The 25170-nt window shown below is 38.0% G+C and overlaps 1 protein-coding gene across 3 annotated transcripts; it reads right to left on the reverse strand.

Annotated features, from left to right (window-relative positions):
- Positions 1 to 32: 32 nt before the first annotated feature.
- On the reverse strand, positions 33 to 24125 carry LOC110449500. Of its 3 annotated transcripts, none has more exons than XM_021496400.1 (13): positions 23974 to 24125; positions 21258 to 21402; positions 16018 to 16248; positions 13891 to 14523; positions 10180 to 10339; positions 9460 to 9676; positions 8307 to 8405; positions 7997 to 8122; positions 6092 to 6268; positions 3117 to 3174; positions 1726 to 1983; positions 782 to 1501; positions 33 to 316 (listed from the first exon to the last, which is right to left on the reverse strand). In XM_021496400.1, the coding sequence occupies exons 1-13, from the start codon at positions 24055 to 24057 to the stop codon at positions 48 to 50; spliced, it is 3177 nt and encodes a 1058-aa protein (XP_021352075.1). In that variant the 5' UTR covers positions 24058 to 24125; the 3' UTR covers positions 33 to 47. The 3 variants fall into 3 exon arrangements, with proteins under 3 accessions (XP_021352075.1, XP_021352074.1, XP_021352076.1); XM_021496399.1 differs by having other exon boundaries at positions 9460 to 9679; XM_021496401.1 differs by lacking the exons at positions 21258 to 21402; positions 23974 to 24125 and adding an exon at positions 17940 to 18048 and having other exon boundaries at positions 9460 to 9679.
- Positions 24126 to 25170: the final 1045 nt, after the last annotated feature.

A 25170-nucleotide genomic window follows, 5' to 3' on the forward strand; every position in this document is an offset into this window, starting at 1 on the left:
GTATCGAGATAAAATTTGCAGGATTCAAATTTCATTTCGAAATCCCATTATTCTCGGTGGTAAGTGATGAGGTATTCCGGGTAGCATTGCTCTGCAGCATATACGACGAACTCTCGGAAGAGCCAGTTCCCATCCCCCACGACAGAGTCGAAGTGTCCGTGACCGCAGGTGCATTTGTCCTTAAGGCACGTGGTACTTCGACAGGGTGGTCGGCGGTACTTCGTAGGGTTTGGGTCCTTACACACGAACATGTTGCCCAGCAACATGCGTACGAGCAGCATTGTCTTTGAGCCGGGCGATCTTTGCTGTTTATGATCTGCAACAGGTGATATAAAGGTGTAACAGGGATTTAGAGATTAACGAGTTATTCTTGCCTTGAAAAGCATTATATCATATTATAGTTAGCTTTAAAATTAAGACTGTTCAGTATCATAATTTGATGTACAAATCTGTTCAGTTAAGACACTCAATGTCATAAGATCCGAAAAACATGTGAAAACGAAGATATATGTCGTCTTTTATAAAACATAGAAGACAAGACTAAAACTTAGTACACAACCTACGATATCATATATTTTTGATATTCTTATAAGCATGTATCAACCTTACTTGTAAGGAAACTTGGTAGGTCAATGTTAGGTCCCATGTGTGTTCGTCTTAACTTAGTAAACCTATTCAAACCTATCGCGATTGCTGTCTCTCTCGATAACACGGGTTAAATAAGTCGCACATGGTTCGATTAAGATATGTCAGACTAAGGTAAAAGAGGTATCGTCCTTACCAGCGTATTGGTCCGCCTTTGTTGATGTTTCAGCACCATATATCCCCATTCCAAACATGGCCTTCTCATCGCTCATCCTACAATCTAATCCCTGTTGAATTACGGTCTGTACGATTTCCGGCTTTGTTCCATGGAACAGGTAGTGTTCGTTGATCTCCGGAAATATATCATCATAAAGTATGGCCCCATTTGTAGGTGACGTATCGATTGCCCCTTTGGTTTGCACACGGATGTTTTCGAGTGATCTTAGAGCTGTTGCCCCCTCTTCCGCCAACATTCTGAACTGCTCCTGACGTTTTGTTGCATATCTATTGTACACGTCAATATTCTCAATGCGCTCAACCTTGTCTACTTTTATCCGTTTGTGTCTGAGATTGACCGCGTCCCGTCCCTGTCCAACCAGCTTATTGTCCCACGTGGTTTGTACCAGACTCTCGATCGCCTTCTTGGTGGAGGCGTCTACGGGAACTACTGACCATCGCTTTACTGCCCTGCTGTTCTTTGACAGGACCGTCAGGGGAGTGTTTGCTTTGAACTTGGTCCAATACGGAGGACTGATTGGACTGTCGTGTGCCAGTTTGAACCAGCTTGATGGAGAACACCGCAGAGGCTTTCTAATCTTAGATGAATCTCCACTTGATAGCATACTTGTCAGATGCTTTGCGGTTTTTGACACCTGTGTTTTCTCTCCCTTTAGTACAACATGTTTTCCAGATTGGTCTGAAATTTTAAAAAATACAGGTAAACGACATCAATTATTTTGTCGAGTTAGTTTAAACCATACCATGAAAGTCTCATTAGATTTCTTTCATATACGTTATGAGCACATGTTATTGGACTTTAAGATACACTTTATTGAAGTTTACTGTTCTTTCTTTTTTTACTAAACACTACACATAAGTTGAAAATTTGCTTTGTACCATTCAAACCCATACACAACTTACCAAACTCCATCTTCATGGGGGTCTTTGTATGTTCCTCAGCTATATTATACAGTTTTGTTTTGGTCCGTATAGATATGCTAGTGGGTATTTTCACATTATTGGTACTCAGGAATTCAGCTTTCATAGCGCCAGTAAGCTCTTTTTTAAGTCTGTTCACCTTCCGACTGCCGCATGCCGACAGCTCTATCGAACACCCAACCGTCTCTTTTGAGGCACGTGACTGACTAGTAGCTGTTTTAGTTTTGTGCGTTCCCTTATCTATTTCAAAAAACAAGACATATTGGAATAGAGTGTAACGTTAGTTGTATTATAATAGATGGTTATAAAAGAGAGTAGAATTTACAAGTTAGATAAACATCATCTAAGGATCCCCGTACCACTGCCAAAACGGTAACTTTTTTGGGGCATAATTTAGCTTTGATAAATAATAATGTGTCCTGTTTCAACTTTGCTTGTTATATCCAAACGGAAGTTAATGGGAGGTTAGTCTAAACAGGAAAAATCACAATGCAGTGGGACATTGATCTTTAAAACTGTATTACCGTTATCGAGGTGTAGGACACTATAACAAATATTAGTGGGACATGGATCTTTAAAACTGTATAACCGTTATCGAGGTGTAGAACACTATAGCAAATATCAGTGGGACATGGATCTTTAATGCTGTATTACCGTTATCGAGAGGTGTAGAACACTATAGCAAATATCAGTGGGACGTGGATCTTTAATGCTGTATTACCGTTATCGAGGTGTATATCACTATAACAAATATCAGTGGGACAGGGATCTTTAATGCTGTATTACCGTTATCGAGAGGTGTAGAACACTATAACAAATATCAGTGGGACAGGGATCTTTAATGCTGTATTACCGTTATCGAGGTGTAGAACATTATAACAAATATCAGTGGGACGGGGATTTTTAATACTGTATTACCGTTATCGAAGTGTAGAACACTATAACTAATATCAGTGGGACAGGGATCTTTAATGCTGTATTACCGTTATCGAAGTGTAGAACACTATAACTAATATCGGTGGGACAGGGATCTTTAATGCTGTATTACTGTTATCGAGGTGTAGAACACTATAACAAATATCAGTGGGACAGGGATCTTTAAGGCTGTATTACCGTTATCTAAGTGTAGAACACTATAACTAATATCAGTGGGACAGGGATCTTTAATGCTGTATTACTGTTATCGAGGTGTAGAACACTATAACAAATATCAGTGGGACAGGGATCTTTAAAACTGTATTACCGTTATCGAGGTGTAGAACACTATAACAAATATCAGAACTGTCGAAATATTATCCATTTAGACGTAGAACGAGTATCAGCACTTCACTTTAGTGGACTATATCATAATAGATAAAACGATAGTATCTTACGCAATTCTTTGGCTAACTCGTCATAGGTCTTGTCATCGAACGCCACGATCGTCACTTCCTGTAAATTCATGAAATTCCTTAAAAGCTTACATCATCTTTTCTTGTATCCTCCGAACTTTTACAGATATTGAATACTTATAGTAGGAAGCTGGTAGAATTATAACTCTACTTTTTTACGCTGAAGATATTAGCAATAATTACGAGAACGAGAATATTTCCCTTACTGCAACATCAAATAGCTGATAAAATACATGTACATTATATTCTATCAAGGAATAACAGCCACAAGGAAGAAACCTGCTAAAAAGGGGCGTTAAACACACTAAATAAATACACAAACAACACCCCTTTTAACCAGAAACTTTTCTCGCATTAAGACACATAAAAAGTTACATCCGACTTAACGATCGGCTAAAGAGATCGAAAACATTAAATAAGAACTTCACATAGCGAAGTTCGATGGTGATAGTCGGAGAGGTCAGTGTTCACTGTATTGTCATGTCAAATTTCAGAAACAATCACTTTATTGCAATGTAAAATTTCAGAAACAATCACTGTATTGCAATGTAAAATTTCAGAAACAATCACTGTATTGTAATGTCAAATTTCAGAAATAATCACTGTATTGTAATGTCAAATTTCAAAAATAATCACTGTATTGCAATGTCAAATTTCAGAAACAATCACTGTATTGTAATGTAAAATTTCAGAAACAATCATTGTATTGTAATGTCAAATTTCAGAAACAATCACTGTATTGTAATGTCAAATTTCAGAAACAGTCACTGTATTGTAATGTAAAATTTCAGAAACAATCACTATATTGCAATGTAAAATTTCAGAAACAATCACTGTATTGCAATGTCAAATTTCAGAAACAATCACTGTATTGTAATGTCAAATTTCAGAAATAATCACTGTATTGTAATGCAAATTTCAGAAATAATCACTGTATTGTAATGTCAAATTTCAGAAACAATCACTGTATTGCAATGTCAAATTTAAGAAACAATCACTGTATTGTAATGTCAAATTTCAGAAATAATCACTGTATTGTAATGTCAAATTTCAGAAACAATCACTGTATTGCAATGTCAAATTTCAGAAACAATCACTGTATTGTAATGTCAAATTTCAGAAATAATCACTTTATTGCAATGTCAAATTTCAGAAACAATCACTGTATTGTAATGTAAAATTTCAGAAGCAATCACTGTATTGTTATGTCAAGTTTCAGAAATAATCACTGTATTGTAATGCCAAATATCAGAAACAATCACTGTATTGTAATGTCGAATTTCAGAAATAATCACTGTATTGTAATGTCAAATTTCAGAAATAATCACTGTATTGTAATGTCAAATTTCAGAAATAATCACTGTATTGTAATGTCAAATTTCAGAAACAATCACTGTATTGTAATGTCAAATTTCAGAAACAATCACTGTATTGTAATGTCAAATTTCAGAAACAATCACTGTATTGTAATGTCAAATTTCAGAAACAATCACTGTATTGTAATGTCAAATTTCAGAAACAATCACTATATTGCAATGTAAAATTTCAGAAAAAATCACTGTATTGTAATGTCAAATTTCAGAAACAATCACTGTATTGTAATGTCAAATTTCAGAAACAATCACTGTATTGTAATGTCAAATTTCAGAAACAATCACTGTATTGTAATGTCAAATTTCAGAAACAATCACTGTATTGTAATGTCAAATTTCAGAAACAATCACTGTATTGTAATGCCAAATTTAAGAAACAATCACTGTATTCTAATGTCAAATTTCAGAAGTAATCACTGTATTGTAATGCCAAATTTCAGAAACAATCACTGTATTGTAATGTCGAATTTCAGAAATAATCACTGTATTGTAATGTCAAATTTCAGAAACAATCACTGTATTGTAATGTCAAATTTCAGAAATAATCACTGTATTTTAATTTTAAAATTCAGAAACAATCACTGTATTTCAATGACCATTATCAGAACTTCTCGTTGTATTACAATGTCTAATTTCAGAAATTATCATTGTATTACAATGTCTAATTTCAAAAGTTATCATTGTATTACAATGCCCAATTTAAGAAACAATCACTATATTACAATGTTCAATTTCAAAACTCATATTTAAACAGTGTATAACAATGTCCAATTTCGGAACTTATCTTTGTTTTACAATGTCCTATTACAGAACAAATCAATGTATAAATGTGTCCGATTTCAGAACTGCAACAAACTTACAAACAAAGAAACTCAAATGTCTATCAGATTGGTGTGACCTAAACTCACCTTTGTATTGATGGTTCTGTAAAATATATGTCAATGTAGTGACCAAGACCAACAAACAAAATATATCAAACTATCGGCCAGGGATCATGCATTTGAATTGTCATTTTTATTGGAACAGTCTGAGCAAAAGATTGAAAGTTTTAACTCTTGGTTGTAACATTGTATATTGCCCAGTTTTCGGCACGGGGTTGTCAAATATATGATATTATGACATAATGTTTATAACTCCGGAAGTCCCCCTGAACATACACGGAAATTATTGAAAGTTCATCGCGTGGGTTGGACTAAAATCAACCAACGAATACAGTAACTTGACCTTTACCTCTGGTTAATATGAATCAGTGTACTAGTCATGGTAATACTGATCAACCAAAACATATCATCAACGTAAAAAATAAAGTGTTGATCGGTACAGTATGATGGGGTTGGAAACCTAAATGCTATCCCAATAGCATTCATATGAACATAAGGTCCATACAATATTTCCGTACATAAATTATATCAAAGTGATATCTAATTTTGTACGCATACGCTTGAAATGCGTTCCCAAATACATTCATAATATATTCGCTACCATTCCGTAGTATTTGGGTTAGTGTTTTGGAATTCAAAACAAATTTGAGAATATCTGTTGGAAAACTTAGTTGTTCACCATCAGACACGTGTCGACACATACCTTAAGGGGTTTTTTCGAGCTTTTTAAGACCTTGACCGTGGTGTCCATGGTTATGGCGATAGCCGAGTGGAGGGGATACTGAAGCATTTTACCACAACCCATCACTGGTAGGACAATCGTTCCAAAACCAAGGTCAGCTGCCTTTTTGAATACTGATTCCAAGATGATAGTAAATTTCTGAAAATATATATTAAATACTTTGAATAAAAACAGAATCTTTGGTGAAATATTCTACAAAATCATCTGAAAGATGTAGTAAGATAGAGCATTGGTTAGCGCACTCGCCTTTTACTACTTTTACCACTGTTTTATTCCCAGATGATAAACATTTTGGGGTCACTTGCTCGACCAAGTGGGCTTCCTCCAACATATCCCCTACACGCTACCCACTGGACTAACAAGAGTGATAAATACAAGTTGATAAGCTTCTGTAACCGGGCTAATACGAAGTCTTTAAAGAGTGCGGTGAATCGGATTCCCCACCATGAGATGTGTATACAAACTTCGAGCACATGACCTGTTTTGTCAGTGATTGTCACCAAACTTTTGTGAAATCCCACCCTCGGCTTGCGACGTGGTTTGATTTATTTTTTTCAATAAGATTTTTGGGATGAGATAGGGGAATCTCAACCAGGAGACGATTCTTAAGTTGTCAAGCACAAGGCTTGCCAAGTCTTTGGCAACTTCATAATCTTTCCCCGAGGGTTGAGATACCATAGTCTCGTCTCCAGTGGGTGAAAGATTATTGTTATTTTACCATGTTCATACTATCATTAACGCAATACAACGTTGACTTTTCAAGCTCAATGCATTTTGATGTGGCGTTTATGCATTGTTGACGTGACGTTGTACAATTGTTTTAATAGGGAAATCCCCGTCTCAGGCACCTGTCCAGATTAAGAGAAAGCATAATCTCGCTTAGGTACAGGTTATTGATTTTGTTAGACAATCCAATATCGATAGGCAGATATACAGAGAGCAATGTCGGCTAGTTAGTTAACTTCTCATTCAATGCAGCCAAAACAAAATTACAGAATAGGGACGGCCAATAAACAATTTTACTAATTTTGTTTTGTTTTTGTGTTGAAAAGGTGAAAGCGTCCTAACAAATTGTCCATTCGAAGAAAAGGCTTGTTCAGCACGTTCAGCGAATGCTTACATTATGAACAAAACCAGCAGTAAAAGACAAACCACTGCATTTCCGTGAACTCTATTGCAGAATAAATCGTGCAAGATCATTCCAAACTAGAAATCAAAGTCCTATGAGTTGTATTACCTTCCCGAATGTCTATTGAAACAAATTCTTGCAGTTTCTTTTAGCTACGTCATTCACAAACAAGTCATTATTTTAAGTCAAAGATTCCATTGTCTCCTGAGAATGAAATCTAATACTAAAACAATACCTAAAAATAGACTGAAATGGACCATGAGGAATAACTCGGGGAATCACATCTACAGTTCAATCTAAGAACTTTGAGAAAATTGTGTCTCCGCTGATGGAGGTCCATCTCCATGTATGTAGTCTCCATGACTACCGCAAACGACCGATCCCAAAGGGACATTTGACTAAGGCGCTTCTATAATGACACGGCTGCCTGAAGTGGAGAGCGGTGCTTGGACTTGCCCACTTGATTTTACGTTATTGACCGTTGCCTAGGTTCAAACGTCCGATGCATTATGCAAAATAGTGAAAGGCGACAGCGTTTACCCATAATTCGCAATTAAGGTTAACGCACAGACAAGCAGTTCAACTAATAACAATGACAGAAAAATTCGGAATCAATTTATAAGCATGCAAACAAATTTCAATATTACACATGGGCCTTTCCGTAACCTAGCCAAACGGAATACATAACTGAGAAGCCATAACCTGATCGGACAGAAGACAAGACTAAAGCGCTATACCTGGTCAGAAGACGAGTTCTGTCGCTGTGGCAGTACCATGGTGATGAGGTGTTTACATGACAACTTTCCCCCGTCACATCCAATAGTCCCGTTACCATCATACACTAGCATGGCGGTCTGGTATGCCTGTAAAACACAAATACCGCTCAACTGTCCGTAAATTAAAAATAACTTGAGTGGACATCAAGTGTTATCTATCTATATATGTAAATGCAATGATGCGTCTTTGACAAATATGTTATCTCACAAAATATTGAAACATCAATTTGGTAACGAATTAGGTGAATGGGTCGGGATCCCTTAACATTACCTGTGTGAGTTCGTCGCCACCTCTCTTGGCGTATGCCTTGGATATCAAACCTGTCTGTAGCTCCAGGCTGTCTCCTACAACGTTCACCAAAACGTCCGCCTGACAACATACAGTGTGCATAACTGTACAAGTGGTAGATCATATGTGTATATGTTAAAAGTAGGATACAGATGAGATATCTAAAACATATGGTTCACAAGACAAATTCTATATTTCGCATTTTATAAAAAAATAAATATGAAATACACTCATTTCGGGATAATTTTGAACTGAAACAAGAGCTAAGATGAAGTCAATTACTCAATTCTCAACACCTAAACCATTTATATAGCAATGCGTCTCGGGGTTAAACTGGGTTTTTTCTGTGTTTTATAATATACCATCAAACAATTTAATATTCAGAAGAAAAAAAACCAAGGATACATTATGTACACCTTTGAGGTATTGTCAAAAATGTACTTGTATGCTCACATCCATTTAGACACAATATATTCTGAAACAGAAGTTACAATGAATTACCTGAAAAAAAATTGGTATCAAAAATGAACAAAGGAAAAAATTCTGTGAACAGTGGAATATGAAACTTGAAATCAATCTCCCCGATATTTGTAAGTTAAAACGTTTACTGGACGGAAGTGCACATTTTGCTCCAGACAGACTTTGATATCGAAACAACGGGCCATAATTCTATATAAATTTGGATATGAGATCCTACCTAAGTCATCAACACTCAGACCTCCCAGGATAAACAGGTATAGCAATGATGAACTAAGGTGAAATAAATGTGGAGTTGTGCCCCCCAACAAACTTTTGTATCAAATTTTGAAAAAAAAGGAGCATAACTCTATCTAAAGTTGGACGTACGTAGACACATCGACATTCTGACTTAACAACATATATAAGTTAGTTAATGTAGGTGAAACGATTCAGCTATACTTTGTTCCTGCATTCACCTCTGTGTGTTTTACGTTCATCATTATCCGCGGAGAAGACCCCGGATGTAAACGTTATGATTGGGGCGAATCAAAACAGAAAATCTTGAAAATTTACTGTGTAGTGGTTAACCCGAACAAATGGTTATGTTTTTATATCAAGTATTTGCCTAATAATGAAGCCTATGAGAATCTAAACACCTGGTATGATACCAACCTACCTTTTCAAGAGAAACGTCCCCTTTCTTGACGGTCAGTTTGGTGCCACTTATGTTAATGGTGTCTGACCGATCGACTGGGCGTGCACGTGAATGTCTAATAGGGCGATCCTGATCTATGCAAATGGTAGTAATGTTTCCAAGCCCAGGTTCCAAGGAAAATAATGGAAACATCATCCCCAGCGTATGGGAGACGTCGCGCGTAGGTTTTCTGTCTGTGCTGCTAAAATTACACAATATTATACAATACATATACGTGTATGCTCAGTTGTAAAGGTGATGTTGTTTATTTAACAAACAAAATGCATCATGCATTTGTGTGTGGTTACTTAATGTATATAGAAAAAGATAAATAAGTCATTTCATATACAAAGAAAACTACCTAATTTTTCATACACAGATAGCTAACTCATTTTATATACATACATAACTAGCTTATTTTATATACACAGATAACTAACTAATTTTTTATACACTGATAACTAACTCATTTTATATACATACATAACTAGCTTATTTTATATACACAGATAACTAACTAATTTTTTATACACTGATAACTTACTCATTTTATATACACAGATAACTAACTCATTTTATATACACTGATAACTTACTCATTTTATATACACAAGTATTTCTATGAATGTCACTATCAATAATACCAGGATAATTGGAAACATACCTGACCTTTAACCTATCGTGTAAAGTGTGAACACCTACCCGGAAGTGGTATCCGACGTGGCGTGGGTTCGTATTGGTTTAATAGCTTTCTTTTTAAACTTGACGTCGATTTCACAGTCATTATCTTTTCGAAATTTGTCCAAAAATTGTTTACCAATAGAAGATTCCAGACACACTGATACCATCTTCTTCTCTTCGTCTAAAATGGGAATAAAATATCTTACTTCATATAAACATCATGTCACATCAATATCTACCCTGACTACAGCTTGTATTAGTTATAATAGAATAAATCGTTTACTTCCTTGGGGGAGAAATCAACACATCTCGACTCTTGGGTGAGACACTTCAATTGTCAAACATTTAGAAACATGTTGACAATTTTCTTAATCTGTCCCCTAAAGTCTGGCTGAATAATTGAACCGCCGGATTGGTGGTGGCTAGACTGTGGTACATGCAGCTTATTAGTGGCTAGACTGTTGAAAACACGGAATGTTGGTAGCTGAACTATTGAACACACAGCTTCACTGTGGCTGGACTATGGAACACAAGGGGTATTTGCTGCTGGACTATGGAACACACAGCTTCACTGTAACTGGACTATATGTAACACACTGGACTATGGAACACGAGGTGTATTTGCTGCTGGACTATGAAACACGAGGTGTATTTGCTGCTGGACTATGGAACACGAGGTGTATTTGCTAATGGACTATGGAACACGAGGTGTATTTGCTGCTGGACTATGGAACACAAGGCTTCTTGGTGGCTGGACTATGGAACACGAGGTGTATTTGCTGCTGGACTATGAAACACGAGGTGTATTTGCTGCTGGACTATGGAACACAAGGCTCCTTGGTGGCTGGACTATGGAACACGAGGTGTATTTGCTGCTGGGCTATGAAACACGAGGTGTATTTGCTGCTGGACTATGGAACACGAGGTGTATTTGCTGCTGGACTATGGAACACAAGGCTCATTGGTGGCTGGACTGTGGAACACACAGCTTCACTGTAACTGGACTATATGTAACACACTGGACTATGGAACACGAGGTGTATTTGCTGCTGGACTATGGAACTCGAGGTGTATTTGCTGCTGGACTATGGAGCACGAGGTGTATTTGCTGCTGGACTATGAAACACGAGGTGTATTTGCTGCTGGACTTTAGAGCACGAGGCTCATTGGTGGCTGGACTGTGGGACACGAGGTGTATTTGCTGCTGGACTACGGAACACGAGGTGTATTTGCTGCTGGACCATGGAACACGAGGTGTATTTGCTGCTGAACTTTAGAACACGAGGCTCATTGGTGGCTGGACTGTGGGACACGAGGTGTATTTGCTGCTGGACTAAGGAACACGAGGTGTATTTGCTGCTGGACCATGGAACACGAGGTGTATTTGCTGCTGGACTATGGAACACGAGGTGTATTTGCTGCTGGACTTTAGAACACGAGGCTCATTGGTGGCTGGACTGTGGAACACGAGGTGTATTTGCTGCTGGACTATTGAACACGAGGTGTATTTGCTGCTGGACTATGGAACACGAGGTGTATTTGCTGCTGTACTGTGGAACACACATCTTCACTGTAGCTGGACTATGTAGCACACTTGACTATGGGACACGAGGTATACTTGTGATTGAACTGCCTATGGAACACACTGCTAATTGGTGGCTGGACAGTAGAACACACAACGTCTTGGTGGCTGGACTTTGGACAACACAGCTCATTGGTGGCTGAACTGAAAAACCAATGGCACATCTGTGGCATGACTATGGACCACGTGGCGTATTTGTGGTTGGACTATGGAACACATGGCTTAATGGTGGCTTGACTGTGGAACACATAACTTAATGTTGGCTTGACTGTGGAACAAACAGCTTAACCGTGGCAGAAATGTGGGACACGCGGCACATTTTTGGCTGGATTGTGGAACATGAATAAACGGTGGCGGAACTGTCGAATACACGGCTTTATGGTGGCTAAAATGTGGAACATACGGCTGATTGGTGGCTAGACTGTGGAACAAACAGCTTATTGATGGAAGAGCTGTTGACCACACGGCATATTTGTGGCTGGACTGTGGAACACATAGCTTATTGTTGGCTAAACTGTGGAACACACAGATCATTGGTGGTTTGGCTATAGAAAACGAGGCGTATTTGTGGCGCTTGACTATCGAACACAAGGCTTATTGGTTGCTGGACTGTGTTCTGCTAATTAATGGTGGCTTGACTGTGGATCACAGAGATTAATTGCTGTTGGACTGTGAAACACACGGCTTTTTGATGTCTTGAGTATTGAACATACGGCATATCTGTATGACTGTGAAGCACACGGAATGGTGGATGTACTGTGGAACATACAGATCATTGATGGTTGGACTGTGGAACACACGGATTTTTGGTGACTTGACTGAGGGACACACCGATTATTTTAGGCAGTGTTGTGGGACAAACCGAATGATTTTGTCTGGGAAAATTTAAAAGGGGGTAATTTGGGCACTGGATAGTGAAACAAATCTGGCCGATTAATGGAACAACCGGATTAGTTGAACAAACGGATTGTTGGTGACTAAACTGTTGGAAAGAACGGTTGATTGAAGAGTAGGGAAAAACGGATAAGTAGTAGCTTGATAGTTTGATATTTAGTGCGAAGTTACCGACGATATGTTGGAAATATGGTGACGAAATTGACACGGTATATAACATGGATCCGTTAGTCTTGGATGGGTTGATTTTCCTCGGCATCTTTATTGGTCCATTCGTGCTGAAGGTCATTGTTAAGATAGGTCGGGTAGCACTCATACTGTCTTGTTAGGGCCTTCTGACTTCCTCTGGTTATCCCCTACCTTCCTGTTGTCACATCCGATGTTGACTTACAGGTGTTGTCTCTTTGTTTAACATTGATGAACTGGCAGAAAACGTTCCCTCCTTAGCTGTCGTCTGCGGCTGACTAGTGTAAAGCATATTGGAAATGAAATAGTACTTGCTGGGTTTCCCTTCAATAAGCTTCTTCACCTCAGCCCTGGCGGTCTTGACGATATTCCAGTCTTTCTTTGTCTGTGTTTTCCTTGCTTCAGATTTTTTCCCGTTGTTTCACATTGATCAGTCTTCGGTTTCTTTAGTGATCAATGGTATATTCCATTTACTGATGATATTTTTAATCGTTACGTGTATTTTCTATCACTGGGCCGCGGTGGCCGAGTGATTGAGACGTCTGACCGTCTACGACCACTAGCCCTCCACTACTGGGTCGAAGGTTAGAGGCCTACGTGCGGAATACGCCAAGTACTGTCCGCAGGTCGCTGACTTTTCTCTGGTCCCACAGGCTTTCCTCCACCACCAAACCTGGCATTTCCTTAAATGACTAGAGCTATAGATAAGACTCAAAACACAAACGACCCAAATTCCCTTTTAGTGTAGACGAAAATACAACCCGAATATTGTAAATACATGTACACTTCTGACCTTCAAATCTGTCACCAATTGATATTATAATCCAAGAGTGGTTTGTTTTATAAGTTTCTTCATTTGGACATATTTTTGAATAAAGTAAGTTAGCATTTACTCAAATAATTCAAATATCAGAAAAGTGGAATATCAGTGTCTCAAATCAAATGTCGATAACGCCACGGTTGGATGGCTTTATCATCGGATATAAAAAATAAAAAATAAATTACAACAAAACTTTTCCAAATAATTGACTCATCCTATGTTTTCCATTCTGAGGAGCATTTTAACTTACCGTCGTCACAGATTGATGATGTTTTGATTTTAGTTGTTTCCTTCTCGCCTTCAGTTGGATCGTCATCCTCCGCCACGTCGGGATACCTTCTGGAATCTGTCGAGTTTACTCCGTCTTCTTCGAAGTCACCTTTCCAGGCTCCGTCATCAAAGCCCGGATGGGGAATACGCGGGGAATAATGCCGATCATCTCGTCGTCCGTCCCCTGGGACATCATAACGTTCAGGTCGCCGTCTGTCTCCCGGGGAGTGATAGCGATAATCTCGTTTTCCGTCCCCCGGGGGAAGATAATAATCACCTCGTCCTCCGTCCCCCGGGAAATGATAGTTATCATCGTGGCCGCCACGTCTGACCTCCGGGGAACGGCAGCGTTCAAAATCACATCGTCCGTCATCATCTTCCGGGGAATATGAACGATCTCTTTGGCTGTGCCGATGTGACCATTGGGTAGGTTCCGTATCAGGATATGGAGTACCCGGATACATGGTAGTTTCACGTGATGGTTGTACTGGATTTCGGGGGTCACTGGTACCCAGTAATTCCGTGAGCGTATCATGGAAACAGGGGAAGTATGGTTGAAAGTATACAGACTGACCGGAGATCGTATGTGTCCGGGAAAACACCTGACGTAACACTGAAACAAATAGAAACATTGCTGTGAAATACAGAATCGTTGTTTACACAACTGAGGTATACGCCTAAGGTCTTCATGTATGGTTCATGTATACAATTGTGGCAGATTTTAATTGTACATAGGATAAAGGTCGCCTTCGAGCTTAGAGCTAGAGGGAATTTCCCTTTAGCTCAGTGGTAGAGCGTCCGACTATTAACCTGGAGATCGAGGGTTCGATCCCCGGTGGAAGCACACTATTCTCTTGCCTGTTACAAATGGAGGATTGGTCGAGTGGTTAATACTCCGACCTTCTAAGCAGGCGGCCGGGGTTCGATCCCAAAGGTCGCGGTACGCATGGAATATTAGAGAAAGTGTTTTTCTTCTGCCCACACAACTCCAACAACCCGGGTGGGGTATAAAATGGTCTGGGTGGGTGTTACGGTATATGTGCTGTAGCATTCAAGTGAGGTGGCACTATAATTGATACCATTGGAAGCACGGTTCAACTACAAAAAGAACACAATACATCTCCACAGCCATACACTCATAGGGAGATATAAGCCAGGTGGCGTAGGACTAGTAGTTAGCGCCTGATAAGGCAGCTCCTGCGAATTCCTCAATATTGTATTGATTAATATATATGCTAATTGTATTGACTGTATCAAATTGTATATCTATGTACTGTAAAGCGCATTAGGGTAGCTTATGTTAGCTAGATAGGGCGCTATGTCAAATGTTGTATATCATTATTTATTAAATGGTGTCCGTGGCCCTCCCTGTATTGACAGGGAGTTAGATCCTGGGTTGTGGTTTTCTAGGGCGAACATATTTAAAAAGGGGGGAGTAGTGTGGCAGATTTTAATTGTACATAGAATTAAGGTCGCCTTCTAGCTTCGAGCTAGAGGGGAATTTCCCTTTAGCTTAGTGGTAGAGCGTCCGACTAGGAACCTGGAATTCGAGGGTTCGCTCCCCAGTGGAAGCACATGTACACCATGCTCTTTTCTGAAGTAGTACATTTTTTTTCACCTTTTGATTACATTGTAACCTGAACCAAACATGTATGTATACATAAATAAGTGTGCTGAATGTGACTTCATTAATATCGAATGACAAATGTTCGGAAGACTTTATCATCAAATGCTTGTTTTGTGTTTAATACGTAGGTCTCCAGCCACTCTCAAAATAACCTTCTTTAGGAATTGCAAAGATATCACCAATTGAAACAAGGCAAGATTTATGAAAAGACAGACAGACAGCCATACCAGGACATTCAATTATAGGTATATTATATATATGTAATTTTTTTTTAGATTTGCATTAAATCTCCTAAGTGTGAACCTACAAGATAGTGTATCACAACAAGGATATGGTGGATCTATGACGGTTATGTAGATAATTGTTTCGGTATAAAGCCCCTATAGTATTTTAAATAGCATTGTACGCAACCAACATGTTGCATTCAATTAGATCCTGAATAATTTTTAGCTTGTCTTAATCAAATGGGTCTTCTGATACCTTTCTCCGTGTTCCTCACTCTCACTATCAGCAGAACGCCCTCTTGGTAGGGCGCTTCCTGATACTCTTCCGGTCCGATCCCAGACTTCCGGTTCTTAATGTAGGCGTTCAGTTGTTTCGAGTCAAAATCGTACCTATTGATTACAACTAACCCAAGGGGGCGGGGTTCGATCTCAAATACGAACACGTCCGGTGCTCTTTCCATCAACTCCTCTTGGCATTGTTGGATATCTGAAACATTAGAATGGTACATGTTCTAAAGGTCTCCAAACAGTTAACTGCTGCTGCTGTAGTAGCATGACCTTTGTAACATTTTTGTCCCACCTTACATAGTATCATATGCAGAAATTTTATAATATATATATGAAAATAAAACATAAATGTGAAACTCACCCTGGTTTTGTTTATACGAACCTAACTCGGAAAGGGCTCGGACAGCACACTGTGGTGGCTTTATGTGAACCTAAATCTAGAAGAAAAGCTTTCAAATCTTACTCTTGTTGAGTTTACCTGTAGTCTGGCATTTAGGAAGTACCTCCGGGTGATATGAAGGTAAGTCTAGACGACTTGTTTATGTAGCCGGATTAAAATGACACAATGGTACTGTATGTACATGTATGTGTATAGTATATGGCTCGGTATCACACAAAGAACATTTATTATCCTAGTAGTAGGGAAAGATGAGAAATTTCGGGGAAACAAATCGTCATATTTCCTTACAACAAGGGCAACTAATGTCAGGTTACACTAAAATATAACCAAAATAAAAAGAGTAAACATGTATTGTTGTCCAACACACATTGGGTGCTTAAGATCTTCAAAAGAAGTTCCGATTGAGGGCGAGATTCTCGACAAGGAAAAGCGATCATTCTAATAGATAATCGAGTACATGGAGAGATACAATGTTTTATCCACTGGCTGTTGTGTATTTTGTAATCATGTAACACTTACACAGATGAGTTATTTATAACAAGAGACCAAGGGCGGCCACGTAGTTCTCTGGGCATATGACTGAAGTGCTCGAAACTGCTGAATCCTGTTGTCAGGTCCCGGGAAAAAGAGACCTTGCATCAATTCTGTTATACAATTAAACAATGACATACATTTTTCAAAACTAGACATGTGCCTGTAAGACACGGATGCCCTGCTCACTGTTTGACCATAAATGCAATGCCAAGGTCAAAGGTCAAGGTCACCAAAACGCCATGCAATCTGCAGCACTCAGGAGCGCGCATGAGCATTTTAAATTGCGTGGCCGTAGCTGCAGTACTTTGTTCATAAATGACCTAAACGCAAAAGACGGACGGACGGACGGACGGACTGATGGACAATGGTAACGATATACATGTATGTCCCGCACCACCTTGTGTTGGGGCATAAACAAACCCTTTGCCTAGCATTAACACATCGTAAACTTCAAAAAGGTACTCTAGCGCGATGACTGGTGACTATTTCAACATGCAAACTTAAGGAACATGTGGAACTAACTTCACTGGCTCTAGTCTCTAGAATATGGAATTAATGGGAAAAAAACTCTAATAATTTAGATATTTCAATACAGGGCGTATGCCGAGACAATATTTGTATTAGGGCTGTATGTAATATGGATTTAATATTTTATTAGTTACAGACAAATATATGTCAAACGATTCAACCTGCCGTTGCATTTTGTTATCAAATACAGGAACTACTTGTACATCTTCAACTGATACTGTTTACATAATAACACACCCCNACATCATTTCTTTTAAACTCACACCTTCGTGTCTCTATCTGTACAACTACAGATATTAGTAGTGTACATGTACGTAGTTACCATGGGATTTTCCCCAGCAGCCCCACAAGCTGTTAATCAATCGCCCATACAATCGGCCTAAATCTTAACTCACTTTCCATCAATGATTATATCACAAATAACTTACTGCATGGACTACATCTAATATATGCATAAATCTTCTCCAATGCACTATCCATCTATCAATACGAATCAGTCGCAAACGCTCGATGATTATATCACAAACAACTTATTACGTGGACTTCATGTAAATACATATGTATGTGCATGTTTTCCCATCGGATCATATTTATATGACTCACGTATATACACACATATGGGCGGCCGTTTTAGGATAAAATACATAAACTACTTAAGTGTAACTTGAAAGATTTACACTCAAGTGAAAAAAACTGGACATAATGGCCAAAAAATCACATATTGGCAAACACTTTTTCACTTAAGTATAAAAAAACCCACATAATGCAAAAAATCCTTTTTTGTCATTATGTAGTAATCTTTTTACATTATGTACCTTTGCACTCAAGTACAAAAGATTTCCTCTTATCCCTCTTGTCACAATGGATGGTTCCGTTTACCGATGTATTGCGCATGCCCCTGATGTCAAAATGGCGGCGGAGGTTGAGGTGATTCCGGTAGACTTTGACTTTTTCGCGAATGTTACTGCGATTATCATTGGAATTGTCATGTAGGACAATTTGCACAGGCTTTAAAAGGCGAACATGTTGCGTGGGTTAACGACGGAAATACGTTGGATGACAGCGTATTAATTGGCAAACTACACGAGGGCCACGCTGACGGACACATAATGGAAATAAATCTTTTGCACCTTAGTGAACAAAGCACATAATGGAAAAAAATCTTTTGAACTTAGGTGAAAAAAACACATAATGGAAATAAATATTTTGAACTTAAGTGAAAAAAACACATAATGGAAATAAATCTTTCACACTTAAGTGGAAAAAAACCCACCTAATGTAAATAATCTTTTTCACTTAAGGTTTGATTGGTCGATACGAACTTGTTAGAACACAGCTCATTTGTCGACCAATTATTTAGCTTCATGTTGGAACATTCGAAACTGACCTTGGTGGGTGATTTTCTTGTGGAAACCTCTCTGTGCTTTTTGCACTTAAGTGCAAATAATTTGTTTACACGTATGTTTAAAAAGTACATAATGGCCATTTGGGTTTTTTGCACGTAAATAGTTTATGTATTTTATCGCCTTTACCATTAGTGGAAAGACTGTGTAAACTATGTGATAGTCAGGAAATAGAAGATGAAAGACACTTCCTCATGAAATGTCCACAATATGATGATATTAGGTTTGAACTTTTTTCCGTGGCCACAGGAAAAAATCCAGACTTCGCAATGTTAGACGGGGAACAGAAATTCATCACCATAATGAACTGTAATAGTATCCAGACTCAGCTTTCTTCTTGTTTATTGAAACAATATAATTGTAATAGGCGCAAAGCACATATAGTGCAGTGATATTATCTATTTCATGCAGTACCGTGATTTCATCTAATTGAATAATATCTATAGTGCATCATTAGAAACTACTATTTAACTTGATAATCATGTAATCTAAAAAAAATGTTTTCTTTCTATTATTATTAATATCAATTTCAAATGTTAATAGTCATGGGACACTTGAAGATGTTCTCATTATAGAATGTCTTGTACAGGTTATTGATATTCAGGAAAAAGGTGGTGAAAGACACTTCCTCGTGAAATGTCCACAATATGATGATATTAGATTAGAACTTTTTTTCCATGGTCATGGGGAAAAATCCAGACTTCACATTGTTAGACGAGGAACAGAAATTCATCGCCATAATGTACTGTAATAGCATCCAGACTCAGCTTTCAACTTGTTTATTACAGTAGACGCAAAGCACATATAGTGCAGTGATATCATCTATTTCATACAGTACAGTGATATCAACTAGGTGAATAGTATCTATAGTGCACCATTAGAAACTACTAATTAACTTGATAATCATGTAATCTAAAAGCATTTGTTTTCTTTCTATCATTATTAATATCAATTTTAAATTTCATTAGTAATGGGATACTTGGAGATGTTCTCATTATAGGATGTCTGGCACAGGTTATTGATATTTTATCATGAAACCACATGTCCATCATCCTGAAATACTAAAAGTTTTTCCTTGTTAATGTTTTATAGATGGAACACAAAGGTTATATCTTCTCATGAGTATTTTAGATGAATCTGTTTTACTTTTTCGATGAAATGGTATGTATCATGTGTTTTAATAGTGTCTCGTAGGTCAGCATTTGGCCGGATATACTAATTCCTACTCAATGGTTTTTATATTGTATTTATTTTACTGTGAATTAATATGTGACACTTTAATAAAATTATTTTATTATTATTATTAAAAAAAGGGGAGGGGGGGAGGGTAGTGTGGCATGTTTTAATTATACAAGCTTCGAGCTACACATCCCTTTAGCTCAGTGGTAGACCTAGAGCGTCCGACAAGGAACCTGGAGACCGAGGTTTCGATAAGGAACCTGGAGATCGAGGTTTCGATCCTCGATGGGAGCACACTATTCACTTTCCTGTTACACATTTATTGAAATGTTTCAAAAATTAAGTTTATCATACTTATTACATGTAAATAACGTATTGATTATCCTCTTATATAGTAAGGAAGTAATGATCTTGTAATTATGGGGTCTGCATTAGTTCAGTAAGACGTAATCTACCTGTGGTACAGCTGTTTTCTTGAGATAAGACAGGACGCAGTACTTTGCGCGTTATAAATGTGATGGTACAAGATACCGTAAAGTGACTGTTTTATAAGTATTTTACATTTGTATGCAAAGAAGTATAACTATAACTAAATAAAAGTAAGTATTGGAAACTGTCTTCTCCGACTCGACTAAAGCTAAATCACTTCTGAAAAAGAGACCCACACCTTGCGGGACTTTCATGCGAAACAATGAAGATGAAATGATCAAAATACAGTCAACAACAACGAGTTGAGCCTAAACATTCAATGGGACTAGAACGGGATTCGAACCCTAAACTTTAGATTGATATACTATCGCTTTAAGCTTTTTGATTGTTTTAAAGTGAAAAAAAACCTGACCAATCGCTTGACTGATGTACCTAGCCTTTCAAGATTACAGAGGAGCGACACCTAACTCCAAAGTCAGTCAATTGTACCGTTACGGTGCTGAGCAATTATTTTGATCTACATCAAAAGATCAATCTAATTTAACTGTATCATCCACCAGGTGGCGCACACAGAGCCTTCGATTTCATCATAACATAGGGGTGCAGAAACTAAAAAAAAACAATCTTGAAATTTCGTAGTTGCCTCTGTGCAGGTTTATACTGTATAGTTCTATCTCTCGGAATAGAAATAGTATATGCCTATTCTGCACCGGGTTATACATGTTAGAAGCTTACCTAGGCCTGTAATCTGATGCTGAAACAGGATGATAGCCAGCTGATCCACTTCGTTGTGCCGATAGGTGGCAGTCACGGAGTTGAAACAGCAGTCTTCGATCATTGGGATCAAGTCAGAGTCGTCCGGAAGGCATTCTTTTAACGTCTAAACATAAACCACCAAAATAGAATGAATCAACAGCCTGTAGTGCCAGATCTTGATAAACATAAACAATGTTTTCATTATATTTCCGGTTAATAAATTGATATCTTTGACTTTCTTGGAATGATTTTTCATTGGGGTTTTTTCGCTGGAAATTTCGTTGCGTCAATATCACGAACGTACCTTGACTTTTAATATAAGATTTGTGACGTGTCTAGATAACGGGGAAGTACCTATCTTATAATTAGCCAATGATGATTCCAATGTGTTAATGGGATTTGTCTGTTGTCGCCTGATGGGGTGTTCGTACCTCTAGATCTGCCACTAGGACTTGTGATGTATCTATATAACGGGTACACTATATACGTACATGTAGTACGACTGATAAACAGAAGACTTTCGATGAGTCTAAATCACGAGTACACTATATACGTACATGTAGTAAGACTGATAAACAGAATACATTCGATGAGTCTATATCACGAGTACACTATATACGTTCATGTAGTAAGACCGATAAACAGAAGACATTCGATGAGTCTATATCACGAGCACACTATATACGTACATGTAGTAAGACTGATAGACAGAAGACTTTCGGTGAGTCTATATCACGGGTACACTATATACGTACATGTAGTAAGACTGATAGACAGAAGACTTTCGGTGAGTCTATATCACGGGTACACTATATACGTACATGTAGTAAGACTGATAAACATAAGACATTCGATGAGTCTATATCACGAGTACGCTATATACGTTCATGTAGTAAGACTGATAAACAGAATACATTCGATGAGTCTATATCACGAGTACACTATATACGTACATTTAGTACTACATGTACGTATATAGTGTACCCGTTATATAGATACATCACAAGTCCTAGTGGCAGATCTAGAGGTACGAACACCCCATCAGGCGACAACAGACAAATCCCATTAACACATTGGAATCATCATTGGCTAATTATAAGATAGGTACTTCCCCGTTATCTAGACTGATAAACAGAAGACATTCGATGAGTCTATATTACGAGTACACTATATACGTACATGTAGTAAGACTGATAACCAGAAGACATTCGATGAGTCTATATCACGAGCACACTATATACGTACATGTAGTAAGACTGATAGACAGAAGACTTTCGGTGAGTCTATATCACGGGTACACTATATACGTACATGTAGTAAGACTGATAAGCAGAAGACATTCGATGAGTCTACATCACGAGTACACTATATACGTACATGTAGTAAGACTGATAAACAGAAGACATTCGATGAGTCTATATCACGGGTACACTACATACGTACATGTAGTACGACTGATAAACAGAAGACCTTCGATGAGTCTATATCACGGGTACACTATATACGTACATGTAGTAAGACTGATAAACAGAAGACTTTCGATGAGTCTAAATCACGAGTACACTATATACGTACATGAAGTAAGACTGATAAACAGAAGACATTCGATGAGTCTATATCACGGTAATACTATATACGTACATGTAGTAAGACTGATAAACAGGAGACATTCGATGAGTCTATATCACGGGTACACGATATACGTACATGTAGTAAGACTGATAAACAGGAGACATTCGATGAGTCTATATCACGGGTACACTGTATACGTACATGTAGTAAGACTCGATGAGTCTATATCACAGATATAATATCACGGGTACACTACATACGTACATGTAGTACGACTGATAAACAGAAGACCTTCGATGAGTCTATATCACGGGTACACTATATTCGTACATGTAGTACGACTGATAAACAGAAGACCTTCGATGAGTCTATATCACGGGTACACTATATTCGTACATGTAGTACGACTGATAAACAGAAGACCTTCGATGAGTCTATATCACGGGTACACTGTATATGTACATGTAGTAAGACTCGATGAGTCTATATCACAGATATAATATCACGGGTACACTACATACGTACATGTAGTACGACTGATAAACAGAAGACCTTCGATGAGTCTATATCACGGGTACACTATATACGTACATGTAGCAAGACTGATAAACAGAAGACATTCGATGAGTCTACATCACGGGTACACTATATACGTACATGTAGTAATACTGATAAACAGAAGACTTTCGATGAGTCTAAAGCACGAGTACACTATATACGTACATGAAGTAAGACCGATAAACAGAAGACATTCGATGAGTCTATATAACGAGTACACTATATACGTACATGTAGTAAGACTGATAAACAGAAGCCATTCGATGAGTCTATATCACGGGTACACTATATACGTACATGTAGTAAGACTGATAAACAGAAGACATTCGATGAGTCTACATCACGAGTACACTATATACGTACATGTAGTACGACTGATAAACAGAAGACATTCGATGAGTCTATATCACGGGTACACTGTATACGTACATGTAGTAAGACTCGATGAGTCTATATCACAGATATATACGTACACAGATATATATATACCTTGGTCACTACGACTGCACGTTAAATGGTCAAAGTGTTTATTCTGATGGTGTCTACATCACAGGTGTGTACGTACCTTTGCGATTAAGATTTTCGATGTGTCGATATTTTCGATGTATATGTCATACGGTGAACAAGCCGGCCTCTCAGCTGACGCCATATTGATTGAGTATTTACCGTCCTGGATGAGCTATATGTTACGACAAACAGTTAAATTGTATCACACTTAAAAACATATATAGACCAAATGGAAAATACTGCGGAAACAGTTATTCAGGGAAGTAGCACTCAACGACTAAAGTCCGGTCACGATTTATTTGTAGATCATATAGCAACTCTTACTACGTTTAAAATCCTTTCATTACATTCTTTGGGATTGTTTTAAACAAGAGGCCCAAGGGCCTTAGCGGTCACCTGAGTTATATCATAGGTACTGGTAGCGTTATTTTATTGTTTAGATGTGATGTGGAAATCAGCATGTAAACTAAGTGAAACACAATACTTGTCATGTCATCAGAGGATAAGAATTTGAAAATATTGGTAAATGGTCCCTTTGGGGCCCCGCCCTAACCCCTGGGGATGAGCCAGGATTCCAATTTTACAATGTAATACCGTCATCCACCAAAGATGATTCTGACCAAGTAATAATAATTTAGTGTTGTTTCCCTATATAAACTATAGTAAACTTTACCCCTTCCCCAAGGGAGAACGGATAGCTCGGGGGTCCTGAAATTTACAATTTAAATAAAGCCCCTGATGATCTTTGCATCCATGCAGAGAAAATGACTGTAGTATCTCTGAGTCTGGAGAAGAAGATTTTTGAAATATTGGTTAATTTTCCCTTTGGGGCCCCGCCCTGGCCCCTAGGGTTGGGCTAGGAATCCCAATTTTACATTTAAAACCATCTTTCTCCAAGAATAATTCTCACCAAGTAATAATAATTTCCTACAGAAAATTGTCAAAATATACCCAAAAGTGTTGTTTCCCTATATACACTATAGTAAACTTTACCCCCTCCCTTAGGGAGAACGGATAGCTCAGGGGTGTCCTGAAATTTACAAATTAAACATGCAGAGAAAATGACTAATACCTCGGAGTCTGGAGAAGTATTTTTCGAGTATTTTTTAAGGAAGAGTTTCATTATCCTTCAGATACAGCAAATATCTATCGCAAAAAGGAAGTGATGTCACGCTAGTATATACTAACACTGGCATATTTTGCTCATCAATCATTTAATGATGAAACCCCTATTGTCAAGTTATACAAATCCATT

The sequence above is a fragment of the Mizuhopecten yessoensis genome, unplaced genomic scaffold (assembly GCF_002113885.1).
Source record: "Mizuhopecten yessoensis strain PY_sf001 unplaced genomic scaffold, ASM211388v2 scaffold4627, whole genome shotgun sequence".
Taxonomy (NCBI): domain Eukaryota; kingdom Metazoa; phylum Mollusca; class Bivalvia; order Pectinida; family Pectinidae; genus Mizuhopecten; species Mizuhopecten yessoensis.